General features: G+C 42.5%; 1 protein-coding gene across 4 annotated transcripts; it reads left to right on the top strand.

Annotated features, from left to right (window-relative positions):
• The first annotated feature begins 738 nt into the window (after positions 1-738).
• Positions 739-20,402, top strand: ssbp3a (single stranded DNA binding protein 3a). 4 transcript variants are annotated; one of them, XM_027029920.3, is made up of 18 exons: positions 739-922; positions 1,492-1,564; positions 1,772-1,833; positions 2,136-2,220; positions 14,138-14,227; positions 15,855-15,929; positions 16,079-16,138; positions 16,261-16,315; positions 16,497-16,570; positions 16,883-16,944; positions 17,172-17,220; positions 17,338-17,373; positions 17,762-17,825; positions 17,953-18,023; positions 18,127-18,190; positions 18,310-18,338; positions 18,455-18,556; positions 18,679-20,402. In XM_027029920.3, exons 1-18 carry the CDS (start codon positions 867-869, stop codon positions 18,706-18,708), a joined length of 1,137 nt encoding a protein of 378 aa, XP_026885721.2. In that variant the 5' UTR covers positions 739-866; the 3' UTR covers positions 18,709-20,402. The 4 variants fall into 4 exon arrangements, with proteins under 4 accessions (XP_026885721.2, XP_026885712.2, XP_026885735.2 ...); XM_027029911.3 differs by having other exon boundaries at positions 740-922; positions 16,859-16,944; XM_027029934.3 differs by lacking the exon at positions 15,855-15,929 and having other exon boundaries at positions 743-922.
• The last annotated feature ends 32 nt before the right edge of the window (positions 20,403-20,434 follow it).

Raw genomic sequence — 20,434 nt, 5'->3', positions numbered from 1 at the left:
TGACAGTTTTATTAATCACAATAACAAGAACGGGACCAATCTGACGGTTGTTTCTAGGCCGACAGCAGGGGCCGCCATACACCGTGAAATTCTTCACACGGCCATGCGCGCAAGTTCTAATGAAATATTCTTATAAATTCTACTACAGTTGGGCCTCTATGCTGCAAAATAGATCAACTCGACACCTACCCAGTCTAATGCACTTATTTGTGAAAAGGGGATGCTTTTAGCTGTCTCTTTTTTTGTTTGTGGGGTCTGTGTGAGGAATTATTTTATAAAAGCATTAACTGGATATTTTCAGGGTATTTTGTCAGGATATTTTAACTGCTTATGAGGGCAAGTGTGATTCTCAAAAAATTAAAATAAAGAAATGCAGGAAAACACACACAAACATAAAAACAAACACTAGCTAAATACTGCTATTATTACTATTAATTTCAGTACCCATGAAGTAATGTTTTGACTAGTTAAAACTATAATTCCTGGAACAAACTGACTCCTTAATGAAGACAGCAATACAAAAGTAACCTAGCCTATGCCTCACATACACACTTATGCACATTCAGGCCATACAAATACAAATATTGCTCAAAGCACTTGAATATACTATAAAGCATTCCAAAATGTGGCTCTGAACTGTGGGGAAACGAGTTCTATGTGAGGTAATGTGATACACGTTTATTGGAGAACCCAAATGTCAATCATGTGGCTTACAGTATGTCGCCGCCCATAGTCCACGCTCTGGCTGTGACCAGGGTCGGTTGAACTGCATTATCGCAGTAGGATGGGGTCACGAACGGGCTGCACGTTGACAGCTGGAACCTAAGAAACACGTCGTAGGCAAACGGTTTTACTCAGCACAAGTCATGTTCGCAAAAGGGAAAGGTACAGTGGTGCCGTCGGACGGGCAAGCTCGGGAAAAGTAAGCACTGGATCTGTTTCTTTACTGGTTGTTTTCATAGACAGTTGATTGTGTTGTCACTGCTCCCTACCGCTTAGACGAGTTCTCTTGGCGGGCAGCGTTTAGATTTCGTAGAGTCGGAGCGCACTGCTGGAAATTGTGGAAATTGAATGAAACATTGCATGTCCTGTGTTACGATAGTACTAGAACAACTTACCTTGGTTTAATATATGTTGGGTCGGCACGTACATTTCACCTGTGGGCATATGTTTTGTCCTTAAAATGCAATCCTGTGGCTTGAATCTTGTTATACTTTTTGTCTGAATTTTGTTTAAACATTATTATAACGGTAGAAGATAATGCATCGGTACAATCTTGCATCTAGTTACTTATGTGCTTCGAAAGAAGAAATATTCAACCTGAATCTGTTTATATACAAATTTGAGATGGCAGGCAAGCAACGATGATTGTGTTTCTGCTTATGACTGATTAGACGGGGGAAAATGTGTTGTATTTAACTCACTGTAGCGATTAAGATATTTAAATGAAGCTGACATGCCAAAAACATTTATCTCGCACATCCCGCGCAGGTTGGCGTTGTACGTCTACGAGTACTTGTTACATGTCGGAGCGCAGAAGTCGGCACAGACCTTCCTATCGGAGGTAGCATGTATTTCATATTTTGCATGTCTTTATATTTAACGTTAAATAAATGACCCCGTCCATTCGGCGGCCTTTGTTCTGTACGTGACCTCCATTTTGATTGCGCCTCAACATCTGTTGCATGTTATTGATCACTGGACGACCTAAACTGCCATCATCACTGCAAGCTGCGTGATGAAAATCACTAAGGTTTCTTATTTCATTTAGATAAGATGGGAGAAGAACATAACGCTTGGAGAGCCACCGGGCTTTCTACACTCATGGTGGTGGTACGTGACCCATCAATTTTCCCGAAATTATGATGAGACATTTTTGTGATATCATATTTATTGTCGCATTATGATAAAGCTTGCTAAATAAGTAACAAGAGATAATCTTTTATCTATCTGTGTATATTTAAAATGTATTGTGTATAATAGATGCCATGACTCTGAATTAATACTTCTCTATATTAGCCTGTCAGCTCTCTTTTCAAAAATACTTTGAAACTAGGATTATTTCAGCCTTAACATGTCTTAAAAACCAGGCACATAGGTACCACTATCTGCTATGAACTTTCTTCTCTTTTTAGTGTATTTTGGGACCTCTATTGTGCAGCCCCCGAGAGGAGGGACACGTGTGACCACTCCAGTGAAGCCAAAGCGTTCCATGATTACGTGAGTTATGTTGTGTTAAACGCGATCTTCAGCATAAGAAGAGATATCTGCTTTCCTAATTTGTAAAAAAAAAAAAAAAAAAGTTGACCAAAAAAAAAAAATAACGGCTTGCGTCTGTCGCTTTTACTTTATGCTAACATAAAGCGCAGATGCTCATATCATGGCACAACAGAGTGCTCGAAGTTCTACAGATAAGCCCCAGTTGATCTTACATTTAGGAATAAATGGCCAATAATGGTGTATGTTTTAGATTTTCTAGCTTTCAGGTTGTGAATTTCCAAGCAGAGACTATGGATATAAATGCCTGTGTGGAATTACAGCTGTAAAATGTGTGATGTTCACTGCAATCAGCGAAATAGAAGTATAAAATACTTCCTATTTCATTCTCACTTTGTGTTTTTTGAAAGCTTTCACTGAGCAAATGCAGTTAATTTTATAAAACACTTTATAAAAAATAGTTTTTTACTTTTAGTTTTAGAGGTTTACCATTTTATTTTGTGTTATATTTAGTTATGTTTATTTCTTATTTTTATGTTAAGTCAGTTTTAGAGTACCAAATAACATTGAGCTTCACTGATATGACACTCCCACTGAACTGACCCAGTGGCCTCTTTTTGAGTAGTCGGATTTTGCATGGGTGATATTTTTGATAATAACAGTATTGCCTCTATGTGGTAAGACCATTAAATTCAGTGGAGCATGACAGTGTTCCTTTACACTGTACAGTTTGTTTTACTAGACAGGGAGACCGGAAGGAGAGGCAAGCTGAGCAGGGTGGGAGAACAGTGAAGGGATTGCTGGGGGCAGGGGCAGGAGGAGGAGATGAACAGGAAGTCTAAACAGTCAGCTCAGAATTAAGCAGGAGAACCAGGGAGGAGAGTGGGGGGAAAAAAGAGGGTAGCAGACATGTAGCAGGAACCTGTTCCAGCCACTTGTTTGTGACTGGCAGGGAGAACCCTTGAGGTTTTCTCCTAAATGCCTGGTGGTGTTAGGAAGTGCAGGATGATGGGAAGAGGCTATTGCTGATCCTTTCTTCCTATGTTGCCCGCTGGTTACTCCCTCCATTCCATGCTGCCATCAGCAAGGTAGTATTTCGCAACTACTAAATAAGGCAGAAGACACAATATATATCACTGATTGGGTTTGAGTTTTGGGATTTTATTCATTTGAAGAATATCTGTGAGGCATTTTGGCAATAGTCTCAAATATGACACTTTGTTGTGGACATCTTTCTTTTTCCAGATTGATTGCACAGAGTTAAAGTGTCATTGATGGAAGGACTTGTACTATGTAACACAGAAACTAATCTTAAACAAATCTCCTTTAAAACCAAGAGCTTTAAACTGCTGTGCATATTCCTAGACTGACTTAGGTTGAATTACATTGAAAAAGGCTTTTATTCAGTAATTAAGCACTGCTGAGTGTCTGTTCATATACACTGAACGTAAATTAAATTTAACAAGTCCTGCAAAGGGAGGAGAATATTAGTCCGTGTTGTGGAACCTCTGCCTGGACTGGATTCAGATAGGAAATCCCTCTGCACCGTCTCAAGCATGGAGGTCCTTCCTCATTAAAGCCACAGTTAGCAGTAGAGTGGCACTGAACTGTCTTCAACCCTGGAAGAAGGGGTTACAAACCTGTTGCCTTCCAAAATTCATACATTGCATTCTGAATGCCATGACCTACCGTCAGTAACATATTTCATTTAGTTTAATGGACATGGATTTGCTTCAATTTCCATTGTTTGTGATGACTGATTCCACTATGGTGGTCCACCAATGGGGAAAGCAGGGCTAGGGTAGGAAAGTGAGATGAAGAATAAGCACAGAATTTAACGTGAGCAAAAATGATGTTTGTTTTCCACGAATCCCTGACCCTAGCTTTAAAGTCCTTCCTCAGTGGAAATGTTCATAAGCAGTGTGGGAGGATGTAGGCACCTTGCAGTCTCTGTGGCATTATTAATAAAAACAACCCTTTTAAGGCTGACCGGGCCCTTTAAGCCAGAAATAGCTGATGGTGTGGTGGAGGGTGAATCAGTGGGGGAGGGGCGTGCAGAGGACCTGATAATGGTGAGGCTGGTTCTAGCTTTTTAGCTTTTTAACCCTGACACAGCAGGAAAGGAGGGGCACTGACACACACACGCAACAGAACTCCCAGTTTGGGGACAAAAAATGTCATTAACAAGGTACAAATGCCTGGGAGAGAACCAGAGCATAATCCTGCCAGATGAGGAGAGAAATAGTTCTTGATTTGTTTACATTTTCCTGGGGTGGGAGGGTCAACGATGGTAATGCTCTCAAATAATTTAATTAAATGCATGCATTTACACAACCCCCTTAGATTGTTCTGAAGTCAGGTCTTTGAGCAAACATAGAATTGATGGGGCATTGTTTTCAAACCAGAGGCATGATCATAACAACTGTGGACCATTTCCTGTGCCACCGTAGATAGCGTGCGGAATGAGCTGTTGTGTGATTACCGCACTGTTCAAATAAATGCTCATATGAAGGGCTAGTTGAGCTTTTTAGTTTCCAGACTCAGGGTGTTTCACCTTTTCACAGGTTAAATGTCTATTTCACACCGTCCACCATTGTCCAATGATTGATTTCCTTCGCTCCAGTCAGAGCTTGAAGCAGAGCCATGAAGTCTCTGCATATTCAGTAATGACGTTAACACTGATTAGAGGCTTTGATCAGTTGAAGGTGTGAGACACTCTGCAAAGGGGTCACACACAGGATGTCTGTCGTTGGGCCCTCCAAGGGTCCTGTTTGCACCACCTCTCTTTTCTTTTTTGTCAGTGTTTGCTCTATTGTGACATCACAGACAAATTGCATCTCTAAAAGGCTTAACCCATAAGGAGCTCCTGTGTGTGTGGGTGTGTGGATGTGGGTATGGGTGGGTAGGTGGGTGTGTTGGGGTTGGTGTTTATCTTGCCTGCTGTGTCCTCTCTTTGAGACAAAAAAGGCCTGTTTAATAGGGGGATGGGGTTGATAATGGGGATCATGTGTATTTAAGAGTTGCCAAGTGTCTGTCTAGTCTTTTGGGCTGTTGAGTACCTCTGTATAGTCTGTTACACCTTCAGACTCATGCTGACAGACTGGTGTTTATATGATGTTTTTGTGAAGCATTGACTGTTCACTAAAAGACCCTGTCGGCATTGCAGACTGCACAGGTTTATGTTGGAGGCATATAATCATGCACAGGTTCAAACTGCTCTGCCAGAGCAACCTGGGGATTAGTCAGGGAATGGAGAGAAGAGGAAGGAAATGAGTGAAGAGAGAGAGAGAGAGAGTTTCTGAAGGGCAGAGAGCAAGAGAGTAGCATGGGGGAGGGGAGCTCAGACAAGGATTTTTATTTTTTTTTTGCCTGCTTCGAATAAACAAAACAATATGCAGCCAGAAGGTTTGAAGAACACAGTGCATGTTCAGCTAAGTGCACAAATGTGTGTATGTGTGTGTCTGTGTGTGTGTGTGAGAGAGAGAGAGAGAGAGTGGGTTAATTAGCTTGCTTGCTGATAAGAGTGCTCCTGTACTTGGCTTGACATAGCAGTTGTGTGAGTGAGAAGGCAGCCTTAACTATTCCAGGAATTTCCTTCACCCTTCTCTCTCTCTCTCTCTCTCTCTCTCTCTCTCTCTCTCTCTCTCTCTCTCTCTCTCTCTCTCCTTCTTTCTTTCATTCTTTGTGAAGAGGACATTGCTTGACTGTTGTTTTCAACGCTGAGGTGGAGGTGGGTGGGTATGTACAGGAGTGAGTGTGTGTGTGTGTGTGTCGGGGAGGGGAGGGGAGGGGAGGGGGGGATATGCTCCAGTCTATAGGAGGCTGGAAAGCTCACACTGCTGTTCTCTTGGGGCCAGGCTAAGGATTAGAACACCAGTGATTTGCCCAAATTCCCCATGATATTGTGGAGATTTTGTCTAGAAATGTTTGACCGCCTGCTCAATCAACAAGAGAAAGACATTTTGAACCATGGCCCTCCTACATTTCTTGTAGATATATTATTTTGGTTTACATTCCACAATTGAATCTCCTCTTCCTAAAAGCCTGTGATGTCCCAGTTAACTGAATTGTTCTCATATGTTTTCCTGTTCCTTTGCTTATAATTTGAATTGTTGAGCTTGTGTTAGTCTAGAAGAAGGTTTTTGGTTAACCCAACAAAAGTATAATTTAAGAAAGAGTTTACACACTCACAGACTAGGTGAGAATGAATTTGTGAGGCTGAATTGAAGCCACTGCTATCCTGTCAGTATTGTTTAGAAGGCACAATGCCAAGAGTTTGTTTCTGTATTTAACATGGTGGTATAAGGAATTTTTTTTCCATAAGGGAGGCCTTCTGTTTCCCTTGGAAACCAAAATAATAACATTTTCTATTTGATCCTTTTGAATGGATGTTAGAATTATGATGGCCTTGATGTTCATCTCATATTTTTTTATGGTAGACCACTTCAGTGATGTACACAGATACACTGAGCAGGTTGACTCTGGTCAATTTGCTCATCTGGATTAGCTTTTTACTGAAAGACCTCCCTTGAGACCTCTAAAGTTCTGAGACAAAAGAAACAACATGCTCTGTTTTTTTCCCTTATGGACTCATTTGCTGCTTATGGTTTCCATGGTCTCCTGGAATGCCTCCAGCAGGTTGACCTAAGGTAGTCTGTCATTCAGAGGTGAGCACGTCATGCCGGCATCTGTCCGTACGCGTGTAGCCACCTCACACAATGAGTGTGTAATGATGCCCAAGACAACATGCGAGCAGAGACAGAGGGTGTCTTACCGAGCTCAGCTGAAAACTTGGTTCAAAAAAGTGGAAAATGTTTTGAACTTTGACAGGAACTGAGATTCTGTAGTGTAGACAGTGTTCTATTTCAGTGCTCTTAAACCAACTGGAGGTCTGTCTCCTCAGTTTGCTAATACATATTATATACAGGGCGTCAGGGAAACGTGTTGAGAGAGGTGTGGCCATGGTCTGTCTTTCACAAGAACTAAGGATTTTATTGGCTTAACTGAATTAGTTCACTTTAGCATTATTAATGCAATGCTGCTGGTGAACAAATGTAGGCTTTGTCATATTGAACCAAGGCCACATAGAGCTAAGCACTATTGTAAACCAAAGGAGCTATTCAGTTCATTCTTTCCTTGGCTCCACACTGTTTTGTCGCCTGGTCTGCAGCAAGTGGGTGTGGCTCATTCAAATGCATTTCCTCTAGTGAAAAAATGTTCACCGTTTTACTCCGTTAACTATTCTTGAACCTCACTGGTTGCTTTGCAGTGACTCTGTGTGCCAATTTACAAATGACCAAAGCTAAAAGTCAAAGATGGCAAACATCCATAGAACATCCAGATATTACATGAATTACAAATATACCCTGAGAATATCTTATCATCAAGCTAATCTTAGGATGTGAATTATGTCAGATGTTTATTGTTATACCTATAGTACGATTTTCAGATAAACTCCTTGCAATTGAAATTTCTTGGACAGAAACCTCTTTTAATATTTACTGCTAAGGTGATGGTAACACTATAGTGTACCAGGATGAAAATTACTTCATGTTGTTCACTTTAGTAGGACATTGTTTGACCTGTGACACCCAACATCTCTCTCAGCTACTCCTCTTAAGGACACTTGTTTTACATTTTGTGGCTTAATTGCCACTAATGCCACTTTTATCAGGAAGGTCAATTGGCCAAGGGCAGACGGGCTCACATGCAAGCTCTGCCTCTCCCGCTCTAATTGCGCTGCCCTCTTTGGTGCGGACGCTAGCTCTTAAGAATCTCTCTCTACCAAAGAGTTTCTCAAAATAGCGGCTGGGACAGATGGCTTGACCTGAACCTTGCAAGCACTAGGAACATTTCCCTCCTTAATTATTTATGGGGGGGAGGTTTAGCAAATATTGTGTATGTGCCTATCAATGCAAATGTTTGCAAACATTAAATACAATTCAAACATTGAAACATACAATTCAGCATTCGTGTCATGAGGATATTTTCTCAGTAATTGGGGCAGGTGTGGAGGTACAGAGAGAAAGGGTATCAGAGATTAGGGCCGCTTAGGTACTTTCTGTGCACTTTTTGTGACATCACTTGTTAGGAAAAGATCTGGATAATAAGGTTAATACTGAAGACCATATTTCATCGGATACTCCAGACATTTTAAATATTTTAATTGCATGCCTTCACAAAAATTTGAAGTGCCTGTTGGCATGCTACATGCATATTTTATTACCTGAAATGAGGGAATGCAAAAATTCTAGCCTAATTCTACAGATTTAGATCTTTACACCATGATATTATTACAAGAGCATGAACCAGCATGTGAGAAATTCAATTGTGCTGAGCCCTATTGTGGAGCATTGAGATTTTAAACCAGCATAGCACATCATTAAACTCTGGCATTATAGGCACACAATTGAAATGCATGATTGTGTGGAAACTGTGTGTGCAGCTTAAAGCTCCAAGCTGGGGCGGAGCTTAAAGCTCCAAGCTGGGGCGGCGCAAGTGTGGAGAGGCACCGATCACCCGGCAACTGGTGCGCCTCCATTCCCAGAAGGCTAGTGTCTAATAATCGGACTTGCTACGCAGGGAGGATGGTGGGTGTCATGGTTACAGGCCGAGGGCTCCTCCTCACCCAAGTCTCAATCCCCCCTCACCCCAAGCCATGAGCTCGTACTTCACACCACCAACATCGAAGTGAGGAGCAGTATGAGAAATGTAGTTAATGAATCATGGCTGAACAGGGGGGAAAAGGGTGACAGAGAGCTCCTTCAGCCATGGAGGGATGAGGGGTGGGACGACTGGTGGAGTGGTGAGGAAATAGCAGGGGAAGCCAGCGGAGGAGGCAGCAGATGGATGGGTGTTCTCGTTTGAAGTTTTCCCTTTTTCCGTGCTGCTCCTCCCTTGTCTCTCAGGGCCAGCTGTCAGTAGCCATTACACTGCAAGCCTATCAGTTTACAGCAGAACAGTGGAATAATCGAACTGTTGACACTAATGGTTTTTGGGGCTTGTTCTCCAACCTGTTTGTTGATTTGTATGGTTTTGTGTGTGTGTGTGTGTGTGTGTGTGTGTGTGAGAGAGAGAGAGAGAGAGAAGCTGGAAAGAAAGACATTTGATGCCTTTATTTTTTGATAGAAACAGGTTCTGGGTTTAATTGCTGTTTGATCTTAGTCTAGTTGATGATTTTATGACTCAGGGAGGTCCTTCTTTGCTCAATCACAGATTCTTAAGGTCCTGACCTAAACGTTAATTCACCTCTTCTTAAGACTGTGATTTCCACTGCAGCCCATGAGGTACTGAAGGAATCTATATCTGTGGGCCTCTGTCAATCATTAATACATTGCCATGGGAACCTGCTGGCTTCATCCTCACATCAGAAAGTAGGTATTGCCCCAGGCTAAAATCTCTCTCTCTCTCTCTCTCTCTCTCTCTCTGACTTGCTCACACACACATGCACACATTCTACTTTTTCTTTCATTTTCTTTTTCTCTCTCCCTTTCACAAAAACACTCCCACACATACTCATGCTCCCTATACGTCTCTCTCTCTCTCTTTCTCTTCCTCTCTACCAATTCAGACAGCAACCCCACCCCCACCCCCAGCACACACACTGTCCTCAGATTATCTCTGCATTATTCGATCACCCTTTAACCCGCGGGCTGCGGCCTCTTGTCCGGACTGATGTCATATGTGGCAGTGACGTCAGAGTAAGGGACGTGGTTACCAGGCAGATGGCACTCATCCACTGGCTCTGTGGAGACAGATGAGTGCGTTCCCTCGCTCCTCTGCTGACCCCCCCCCCCCCACCCCCCCAACGTACAAATAAATGTGTGAATAAGCAAACCAATAACACCTGTCCCACTGAGTGACAGGCAGCAGAGAAACAGCTTGCTCATTTTGAGTGGAAAATGGGTGTTTACTGACAAACGTCTGCTTCTCTGCATTATGAATCTGTTAACAGAAATGGATATCAAATGATTTAATGGCACAACAGTATACGGTTTGTGATTTTTCAGTTTCCATTTCTTCATACGTGTTTGAGAAGTAAAAGCAAATCTAATCTGTCTTGCAGCATTCATTTTGTTTTTGCAATCTTCCAAACCTCCTCAAGGCCAGCTTATTTACCCCGGCAACACTGGCTTTTATTTGTGAGGAGACTTATCTTTCGGGTTGCCCTCTATGCCAAGGGTCTGTTGGCCCTAGATCGTATGAATATTTGTGCCACCAGATGTATGCTCATCTTGAGGTCAGGGCTTGATGACGAGCTTTATTTCATCAGACTGCAAGGTGAAGTAGGCCTTAGTCCCACTGTCTCGCGTGTCACTCATCACCTGCTCATCATTGTGTGGGCATATGAGGAGGGCACATGAGCCTGCGAGGACTGGGATGAGCAGCATTTTCAAAGTCCAGACAGGAAGAACTCTGCCACCTCTTGTTGCTCTCTCCATCTTGGTTGTTTGTCTGTCTCTGTGTTTAGCTCTGGCACTCTTCACTTCCTCCTCTCGTCCCTTGTCACTCCACTCCCCCTTCTCTCTGGTCTAGCCTTGGTGCGCACTTCCTGTCCCATGTCCATCTACTGGTGCCTATCTCTTCATCTAAAGAACCACAGTGTTTCTCACTGTCACCCACCCCATGGCTCTAAAGGCGACAAAATGAACCAAGCCTGAATGGAACTGCGACACATTCCAAATGTGAGACTGCTCCTGAGGCAGTCCTAGGTCTAATTTCAGCAGGCAAACCACAGACAGTGGGCATGGCTTGGGCAGGAAATGGAGGCAGGGCTGCTCACTGCTTGTTTAGACTGCCTCGGTGGTGCCGAGCGCCCCAGGGCCGGCAGCTCGCTCCTCCAGACTCCATAGGGGTTTGTGATGGTCTGATAAGAGTGATTGATTCAGGAAGCAGGAGAGAGCCATGCTTTTTTTCTGAAATGTAGGGAGGGTGGCTACTCCTACCAGAATTGGTGTGGTGAGCTTGACAAACTAGGGACAGAACCTGCCACAGTGGGTTTGTTTGGATGGTGGAGGTACTTTGGGGGGTTTTATTGTAGGGAGACTGGGTGATTGACTCTGTTCTGAGGTGGGTACAGATGTCCATGTTGGTTGCAAATAATGCTGACTTACAATAGGGTCTCTCTTTTAAAAAAAAAAACCAAAATCTGGTTTTAGATGTAATGCAGTGTGTAATGTAAGTGGGAGCTCTGAAAACAGTTTGGGAAAGTATTGGTTCATGGATTATTAGTCCAAAGGAAGTAATATTTATATTTATTAAATATTTATCTGTATTTCATAGAGTTCTAGAGTGTTGTTCATACTGCGTTAATAATGAGTTCTAGAGTGTTGAAAGATTTCATACTCCTTCTTTAGACCTAATCCTCAACATTGTCTGATGTCCACGGGTTGCCCATGCTGACAGCTTTTGCAGTGACTGGAGAATTTAATTGTCCAATCAGAAGGGAGCCAACTTGCTCTTATTATTAGACAGATGTTGCAGCGGGAAGGCTCATGCCACTCTACTTAGAAACCTGTTTATCTAGCAATGGATTTGCTAGAATCAGCCTTGGGCTGGGCTTAAAACCTGAAACCAAGGTTTCAGGAATTTTCTTTATCATTCGTTCTCATTCATTCCTCTTTCTGTCATTAACTGTTTACCCGGTAGGTAATTTGTCTTCTGGAGCCAAAAGGTGTCCCACATTTTGTGGCCAGGTACTGAAGTCATAGAGCTAGAATAACCTACCACACTTGATGTTTGTTTTGAAATCTGGCTGTACTGTTTCAGTGCAGTGTTTGGGGGTTGGAGGAGAGCAAATCTCCTAGTCTGTATCCATACTCTTTGATTGTGTTAATCTCACTAATACTCCCTGTTTTCAGTAGGAAAAGAGGATTTTGTGGGAGTGCTGAGGAAAAGCTGTAAAATGTTTCTCTCTGGCTTATTTCTCTACTTTGAAAGGGTTACAAAATGTTGATAAATTCTGGATGGAGCAGCGCTGGACAAGCATTTAAAGGACCTAATACATGCATAAAAATGTTATTCTTGACACAGTCTTTAAATGGGACTGGCTCAGGCTTAGTAGTTGGCTTGCTAACAGAGTGTGTGTTTTTACCTTCTGCCCCTGTACCATGCATGGGATTACGTGTTGAGTGTTTGTTAATATAATTGGCATTGATTATTTTGATGGCCACACATTAAACGAAACAAGAACCTGGGCAGAGCAGTTTGACGGTCACAATAATACAATGGCACGAACCATACTCAGACACACTTGTTACAACAAACGACTCGTCATTCACATGCCATGTCGGTCAAAGGCGATTTTGTCCTTCTATAACAAGATGAGCTTCTTACACGGCTTCAAGATTTTAATCCGTCGCCCTACCTGCCATCGGGCCCTTAAATCGCGATCTTTCCTAATCCGCTTTTGCATGCTCAGGCATGGGTCTGTACTGGATCTGTACCAGGTCCAGGGCCTGCCCCCACAGGAGACTCAACTCAAAAGTTAGGTGAGACATGCACATCAAGTGACCAACTAGAGATGCGGCATTTGTGGTATCGCTGACATGCTCAGGACTCTCACTGGCAGGCCACAGTTTCGGTTTGATTTTTTTTTTCCTTTGAGGAGGAAGAAAAGAGAAAGGAAGGTGTCATGGTGTAACTCCCCGATCTCGTTTTGTCGATGGGGGAGTGCGTGTTAGGGGAGCATATCTATGTTCCCAGGGTCCTATGTTCCCTTGTTTTGTATTCTGTTCACACACATTAACCCTCCTAACCCATAACTGTAACCCTAAGCCTATTATATAGAGATCCATATGGCAGTACAGGGGAACAGAAAACCCTGTTGACAAGTTCCCACAATAGCGCATGTCATAGAACGTTACTACAGAGCTGGGGAATATCTTCGTCAGGTTCCCTTTATGTGCTACATAGAGCTGGGGAACATAGGACCCTGGGAACATAGGACCCCAGGAACATAGGACCCTGGGAACATAGGACCCCAGGAACATAGGACCCTGGGAGAACACAGGACCCCGAGAACATAGGAATTACCTGCGTGTTAAGATATCCCAGTCTAAATATTGATGTACAAACACAAGGCTGGAAGATATTAGATTTAGTTGAAATTACAGCACAGGAAGATTTTATCTCCAGACACATTAATATAGTGATAGATTAATCATTAGTGCCTGGATTGCTTGCCTTGCACTATCCAAAAAATTTATAAATAAAAAGCCTGCACATACCAAATGATGCTCACTGTAATTGACTTTGATTTATTCTCCTATATCTGCCACTCATTAAAGAGATGACTTGTCTGTCATGAGTCTCGGCAGTGCCGTAGGACGTATTTCCTCTATTGATTTTGCTGATGCTGATGCTTTCATTTTAACATTGCCCAGATTATTTAGGTAGCAAGAGAATTTGGAAGACACAACAAAGCCTGTTTGGCAGTGAAGACTTTTAAAGTTCCGGTCGGCGAGACTGTGACGGTTGATTTTGAACTGCTTGATATATAAATATGCCCTTTTAAAATTTCCATAAAGGTATTTTAATAATACATTTGAGGATAAACATAATAAATGCATATATATTGGCTACATACAGAATATAGCAGAGCCTATATTGCCATTTGATTTTTTTTTTTTCTAACCAAACACATTTTAGAATGTCCATTATTAACTTTGTCATGATCGATCCTTTTAATTGATACTGACATATAAAATCCAACTTGATGATGATACACGCTGATGCTTTTCTAAGCTTTTTGGTCATATGAAAATGTATATAGTACGTCTGCATACAAATTGTATAATGCAGGTTAGCACGGTTACATGCAGTGACTTACATGCAATGTGCACTGAAAATGTATTTAGTTTAGCTTTAGTGCAATTTGGATAACACTGTAAAACAAAGCTATCCCTGTGCCTGTTCACAGAGTGCGGCTGCAGCTGCTAGCCCAGTCCTGGGGAACATGCCCTCCGGAGATGGCATGGCCGGTGGACCCATGGCTCCTGGCTTCTTTCAGGTAGGGCTTGCTCTTCTCCTCACACTTACTGATCCCATAAACCATTCCAACTTCTGCTATCAGCTTTGAGGTGCCATAGAGTCAAACACCAGGCCTCTGGGTGCACCCTCGCACTCCCATACACACACACACACACACACACATGCACGCACGCATGCACGTGCCGGCAACTCGGAGGCAGCACGCACAGTGGGGCCATTATGCCTCTGTCTCTGGTCATGTGCCAAGCCCTAGCATCCACTGGGATTCGCTCTGATTACGCCCATTAGCCGCTAATGGCAGCCACTGTTCGAGCACTCTCGCTCTGTCGGGTAGAGTTACCGTTACCGCGCTGCCCGTAACTGCCAGGCCACAGGCGTGCGTGAGTTGTGCAAAACGCACTGCTGTCAACTACCAGATAACTTCCTCCTTCCTTCTTCACGGCAAAGACTGCGTGTCAAAGTATGTAAAGGGCTTCTTGGAACGTCTGACCTCCTTTTCAAGCCGATACTGTGAACTGAAATATGTAAATGTAAATGTAGGTGAGAAATATGTAAATGGAATATGTTTCTACGCTTGTTTTTGTCACAGAAAAGATCTGTGGCTCTGTGGCTTAGAAAAGCTTTCTAGGGAAGCCCAACATCATACAAGAGATGTTCTGATCCTCCAGGGATGGATAATAGAATTACCCACACACTTGCTACCCTGTGAGTTTCTTTCAAGCAAGGGCCATTATCCCAGCGGTCAGGGCTATGCATCAGTGGACTCAGTGAAATGTGAATTAAGGCCAGTTGGAGCACCCTGCTGGACCGTTCTGAAGTAGCACTGCCCTCTAGTGTTAACTTTGTTTATTGCCTCATTTCATTATGAACAAACTCTTTCTAATTTAATCCTTCTAAAGGTTTTCACTCTCTATATAATATGATATACAATTTCTTTAAGCCTTAAGGCTGGACATTTCTGCCAGAGTTAAAGTCTTCCTGCATTCGATACCTGGTTTGAGTCAGAGACTAGCTAGATATAAGCCCAAACCAGGAAGTGAAATCGCTCAGCAGAAAGTACAGTTTCTTTGCTAAATGTTTGTCCTGCTCAGCCTGCTCCTGAAGACTTTTGAGACAAAATCATACAACTTAAAGGAATGTTGTTTAATATTTTTTAGTTCATTACTTTCCCAAATGCTTTTAGAGCACAGCTGGAAACGTGATCATCCAGGCTTAAACATCAGTCTAACATTGACTATCAACAGCCACAATAGTCCCATTATACACTTAGTCTTACATGAAGCTTTTTTAATCTCAGATTCTTAAATTAGAGGGGCTTCTGTAGTCATTCTCTCGGAGCATAATTATATCACCAGAAGCCATCTAACTTTCTCCCTTTAACCTCTCTGCTCCTCTCTGGTGACCTGCGCCAGTAATCCATCTCTCAGACCTTCACTTTGTGTGTTTCTATGCATGTTTTTATTCTGCCAACACGCCTCCCTAACTTCCCCTCCTCTCTTTCTCTATGCTCCTCCACACCACTACCATAACGCCCCCCTCCGTCCTCCACCTCGTCACCCTATCTCCCAATCCTCCACCACCGCTCTCCAACTCCTCGGTCCTCTCTCCACACTCTCCTCCCTTCACCTCCTCCTGGGGCCTCACAGGGTCCAGCAGGCTCCCAGGCATCCCCTCATGCTCAGCCTCCACCTAACTCTAACGTGATGGGAGCTCACGGACAGGTAACGCTTGCAGCAGCTTGAGTTTCCGCCTTTGCTTTTCTAACCTTTTGCATAGATTGCGTTTGTTTGTTTTAATTCTGTCACACTGCACTGCGAGATGGCTTCTATAGACAGCAAAATTACAAACTATTTCTCTTTCTCAACCTCAGCCATTTATGTCACCACGCTATGCTGGAGGACCCCGAGCACCAATTAGAATGGGCAACCAGGTAAGACCCTGCCTGGTATGTGCGATATGTGATTTTGTGTTGTGAAATGTTGTGTGTTCTTAATGCAATTTTGCACCAAGGGGTAAATGGACTGTATTGTTTTCTCCCTGTTTCTCTACCAGGCTCCGGGAGGGCAACCTTTACCACCAAACTTAATAGACCCAACACGGCCTCCAGGTACTGAAAGCCTGACGATTGCAGCTTGGGTCACACTAGTGAACCATTTTAAAATCTGGCTCATTTTAATAATTTGATCAATTAAAATACAGAACCTTTAAAATGGCATTTGTCCACCTCCCATTTACCTTTGTTATCAGACAGAAATGTGTGATTTATTCATTTTTTTTTCCATCTTCAGGCCATCCCAACCTGGGCCCCATGCAGAGAATGACCATTCCCCGAGGCATGGGCCCCATGGGGCCCGGACTGCAGGTTTGTTCCCACAGCTCTCATGCTAAGCTCTAAGACACAGACTAGTTTACCGGACTCTCTACCTAGCAGTCCCCATTACAATACACTTTCCTTCACATCTACAATGGTTTCTGTACTCTGAATCCCAGTCTCTACATTTCTCATGCACCCACAGTCTGTCAGGCTTACCATTATTGTTAAGGGATTGTGATCTTATGAATTCTTGGTTGTTTTCCTCCAAACTAACCAACCTCTTTTTTTTTCTTCCTCCTCTCTCCCACTCTGCGCGCACTGCTGTGCTTACCGTAGTCTGATCCTTGGTTGTCATTGCAGAACTACGGCGGTGGGATGAGACCTCCAAATTCTATGGGTCCAAACATGGCAGGAGTGAACATGTAAGCATCCTGTCATTACCTACATCTATTCTCTGTCTCAAGCATGCATTCCTGATGTCACCTAAATTCAGGACTGCATTTGTAGACACGTTTGCTTGAGACCAACAGGATTTTCTGGTTTTATTGGATTAGTCTTTTTTTTTTTTGGTTCAAAGGGTTGTTTTGTAGTAAAAAGGGGAAAAAAAGCAATGTTAAAGAGATGAATGTGGTTTTCTGGCTTTGTTAAGGGGTCCAGGCACTGGTAGACCATGGCCTAATCCCAACAACGTTAACACGGTAAGCTTGTCTTTAATCTAAGGGTTAAGATGGGGTTTTATATTTGCTCTGATGAAGATAAAAACCGGTGGCTTGATTAAAAAGGTTTTACTGATTTATTTTTTGTTTGTTTTGCAGATCCCATATTCTTCATCATCTCCTGGGACATATGTGGTGAGAGATTTGCTAAACTCATACGGACACATGAAACGCGAAGGCAGACTAAAAAAAGACTTGGCAAAGCAATAATGAAAAGAGGAAACAGAAAGGAAAGTCCAGATACTTGAGCTGATAAGGCAGCCAGCATGGACTATTATGTTTGGTCACTGTTACTTCAGGGGAGGGAACACTTTAGGAAAATATGACTGCAATTCTAGGAGCAAAAGAAAAATTAAAGGTAAAAGGAAATAAATAGTTTTAAAGGCAAATGCACAAACACTGCTTGTGAATATTTGCAGTGACGGCTTTTTAAAACCGCCATTGAAGGTGGGGCCTATAAAAACAATAACAGCTGTGTTAGGCATGTGCCGCTGATGACTTTTTCTCTTTTTGATGGTCTTAGGGTCCGCCAGGAGGGGCAGGGGGGGGCTGTCCACCAGGAACGCCGATCATGCCAAGTCCAGCAGGTTAGCCCACTGCGAGTATACGTACGGCTGTATTTACTCTCTGAAAGGACGTTTAAGTATCCCCAGCAGAAGCACTCCTTGCCAAGGACTCTGTGAACTTTCATTCACAATTTGTTCACATCCCCAGATTCCACTAACTCGGGCGAAAACCTCTACACAATGATCAACTCGGTGCCTCCAGGAGGGAACAGACCCAGCGTGAGTCACTGAGCTCTGCTACTCCTGCAGTTGCTGTCGCGTTAGCGCTAACGTTGCCAGTTCGCTCACTACAACTCTCTTTTTTCTGTTTCTCTTTCTTTAGTTCCCAATGGGTCCAGATGGTCCCCTGGGAGGGATGGAGCCTCAACACATGAACGGGTCATTAGGTACAACCTGGTTGCAAATGCATTAATATGTCTGTGTACTGCTAACCCTGTGAATCTGTAAAGCAGAAAACTAGTGACAAATGAAGTCTGGTATGATCTTTGCTCCCATTTTCTCATAGGTTCAGGTGACATAGATGGGCTTCCCAAGGTGATTATAAAGTGGCAATAAACAGGCTGTGTCAGCTAAGAATTCATTTCAGCTATGCCTTTGCTTGCCAAGAGTGAGCTGTGTCATTTTGTTTTGTTTTTTTTCTACAAATGTAGAACTCTCCAAATAATCTGAGCAGCATGAGCAACCCACCTGGTACGCCGAGGGATGACGGCGACTTGGGAGGCAACTTCCTTCACACTTTCCCAAATGAGAACGTTAGTGCTGCACGTACAGTTGTGTTGCTGCTGCTGTTGATGAAAAAAGAAAGAATTTGGAATCCAAACCTTAAAAAATGTAGTTTTGTGATGTCATCTTTTTCTTTTTTTTATGTCTTCAGTACTCTCCAACGATGACCATGAGCGTGTGATCAGTGACTGCGGCAGCGCTCCCAAGTGGCCCAGAAGCCACATTGCAAGCTGAGAACATCTACAACAGGGCGACAGACGAGTGGGACTTAAATCTCACGCACTCGTGAGAACTCCACCTGACAGATTCTTCATGGTGCGGTCCAGCCAAAATGGCAAAAACCGTCTGCAAGACCAGGGGTGGGCTGCTAGAGTCAGCTGAGCACTCATCTTTTGTACAGAAATTGGTTTCGTTTCAGTTTTTCCCTTTTTTTTTAAATGAATGTTTTATTTGATATGTCTGCCGAGATGCTGGATCTCTTTGGAAGCCATTATAGGACCAGCATAGTGGACCACATACAAAACAAAAATAAAGACAGTGAGGGGAAAAAAAACAAATATAAAATAGAAGTAGATATTCTTCGGAATTTTAACAACATTCCACTAGACTGCCTGAAGATTTCTTGTCAATATCAAAAACATTTTTGGACTTTGTGTGCAACACATTTACAGCTGCCTTGAGCTCACTTTACAGCTGGGTTAAGCCATTTTGTCCTCTTACTTAAAATAAACTGGTCTGATTCTGCAGAGGATGTCACTGACCAAGGGAATATCTGAAAGATGGGGGTACCACTAGAAAAGATGACCTCTTCTGTATCATAAAATGTGTAGTCAATTTTCAGAAATGAACTCTGAGCTATAAGCTTATTTTCCCTTGTCTTTGAAGTTTAGGTGGTCATCTTATTTTAGATTTGTTTAACATTTAAGGAATTTTATAGTTTGTTTTTTTCTTATATTGTAAGCGATTGGCCTAACCATTTATGTGTGCACCTGCAGTTTCCACAGTGAGGTATAAATAAAGAGACCTGGTCATGAAGGGTGTCAGATATGCTATCTTTTTCCTGGATATCCACTGGCAAAAAAACAACAACAAAAAAACCCCCCTGAAATTCATGACTTACTTTAAAAAGTGTGTCTGTAATTCAAGGCAAAGGAGGTATTTGTCTCCACTGGCCAGTGGCAGTACAGGTTGACTTTAGCTTCAGCGTCCTGCTGCTCTGCTTTCACATTATTCATGAAAAAGTTAAGTAATGAATAGCAAACAGGTCTAATGGAGATCTGGGAGGTCCGGTAAACCTGAAGGTGAACTATAGCTGCATTTGAGTAAACTTTGGAATAATTTTAATGAACTCCAATGCAGGAAGTCCACCCAGGTGAATCTTGTTCTTACATACAGTTCCACTGTTTCATTTATTTTCCATTGTAATCCCAATAACTTTTATGTCCAAATATTGTCTTCTCAGGAGACTGAACTTTTTTGTTGAAAGTTATCTGCTTTTATATGTTGGTAAGTGCTTTCTCTCTCTTATCAGCATGTTAATAGTGCACAGGACAAGAGGACTACAGATTATTAAATTTAATCTATTTTGATATGTTTGTTCACTTTGAGGCTTTCCTGTTTTGCTCCTCAGAGCTTGTGTCAATGTGCTCAAAAATACACTCTGGACCTGTAATGTTAGCTGTATTATATTTTTCTGCCATAAGAATGTATATTGTTTACATTGTTCATCTGAAACAAAGCTAAACAAAAATGAGAATGGCTGGTGAAATTTTACTAATTAAATTATTTTACGGTCCTTATAAAACAGATGATGAATGCAATTATTATTTTCTGTCTCTCCTTGTTCTCTCAAAAATAAACATATACATGAATGTATGTTGGTGTTTAGTCCATTACCGGTCAATACA

Source organism: Electrophorus electricus, chromosome 11 (genome assembly GCF_041902795.1).
Source record: "Electrophorus electricus isolate QZ-2024a chromosome 11, ASM4190279v1, whole genome shotgun sequence".
Taxonomy (NCBI): Eukaryota; Metazoa; Chordata; class Actinopteri; order Gymnotiformes; family Gymnotidae; genus Electrophorus; species Electrophorus electricus.
Note: the sequence above shows the minus strand (reverse complement) of the source record. Positions and strands in the feature narration are given on the sequence as shown.

Excerpts from the sequence above, each read along its gene's own strand:
- ssbp3a (XM_027029911.3), top strand. The coding sequence starts at position 867 with ATGTTCGCAAAAGGGAAAGGTACAGTGGTGCCGTCGGACGGGCAAGCT. Across the intron at positions 14,228-15,854 it reads TGGCTCCTGGCTTCTTTCAG|GGTCCAGCAGGCTCCCAGGC; the intron begins GTAGGGCTTGCT and ends GGGGCCTCACAG. Across the intron at positions 16,945-17,171 it reads AACATGGCAGGAGTGAACAT|GGGTCCAGGCACTGGTAGAC; the intron begins GTAAGCATCCTG and ends GGCTTTGTTAAG.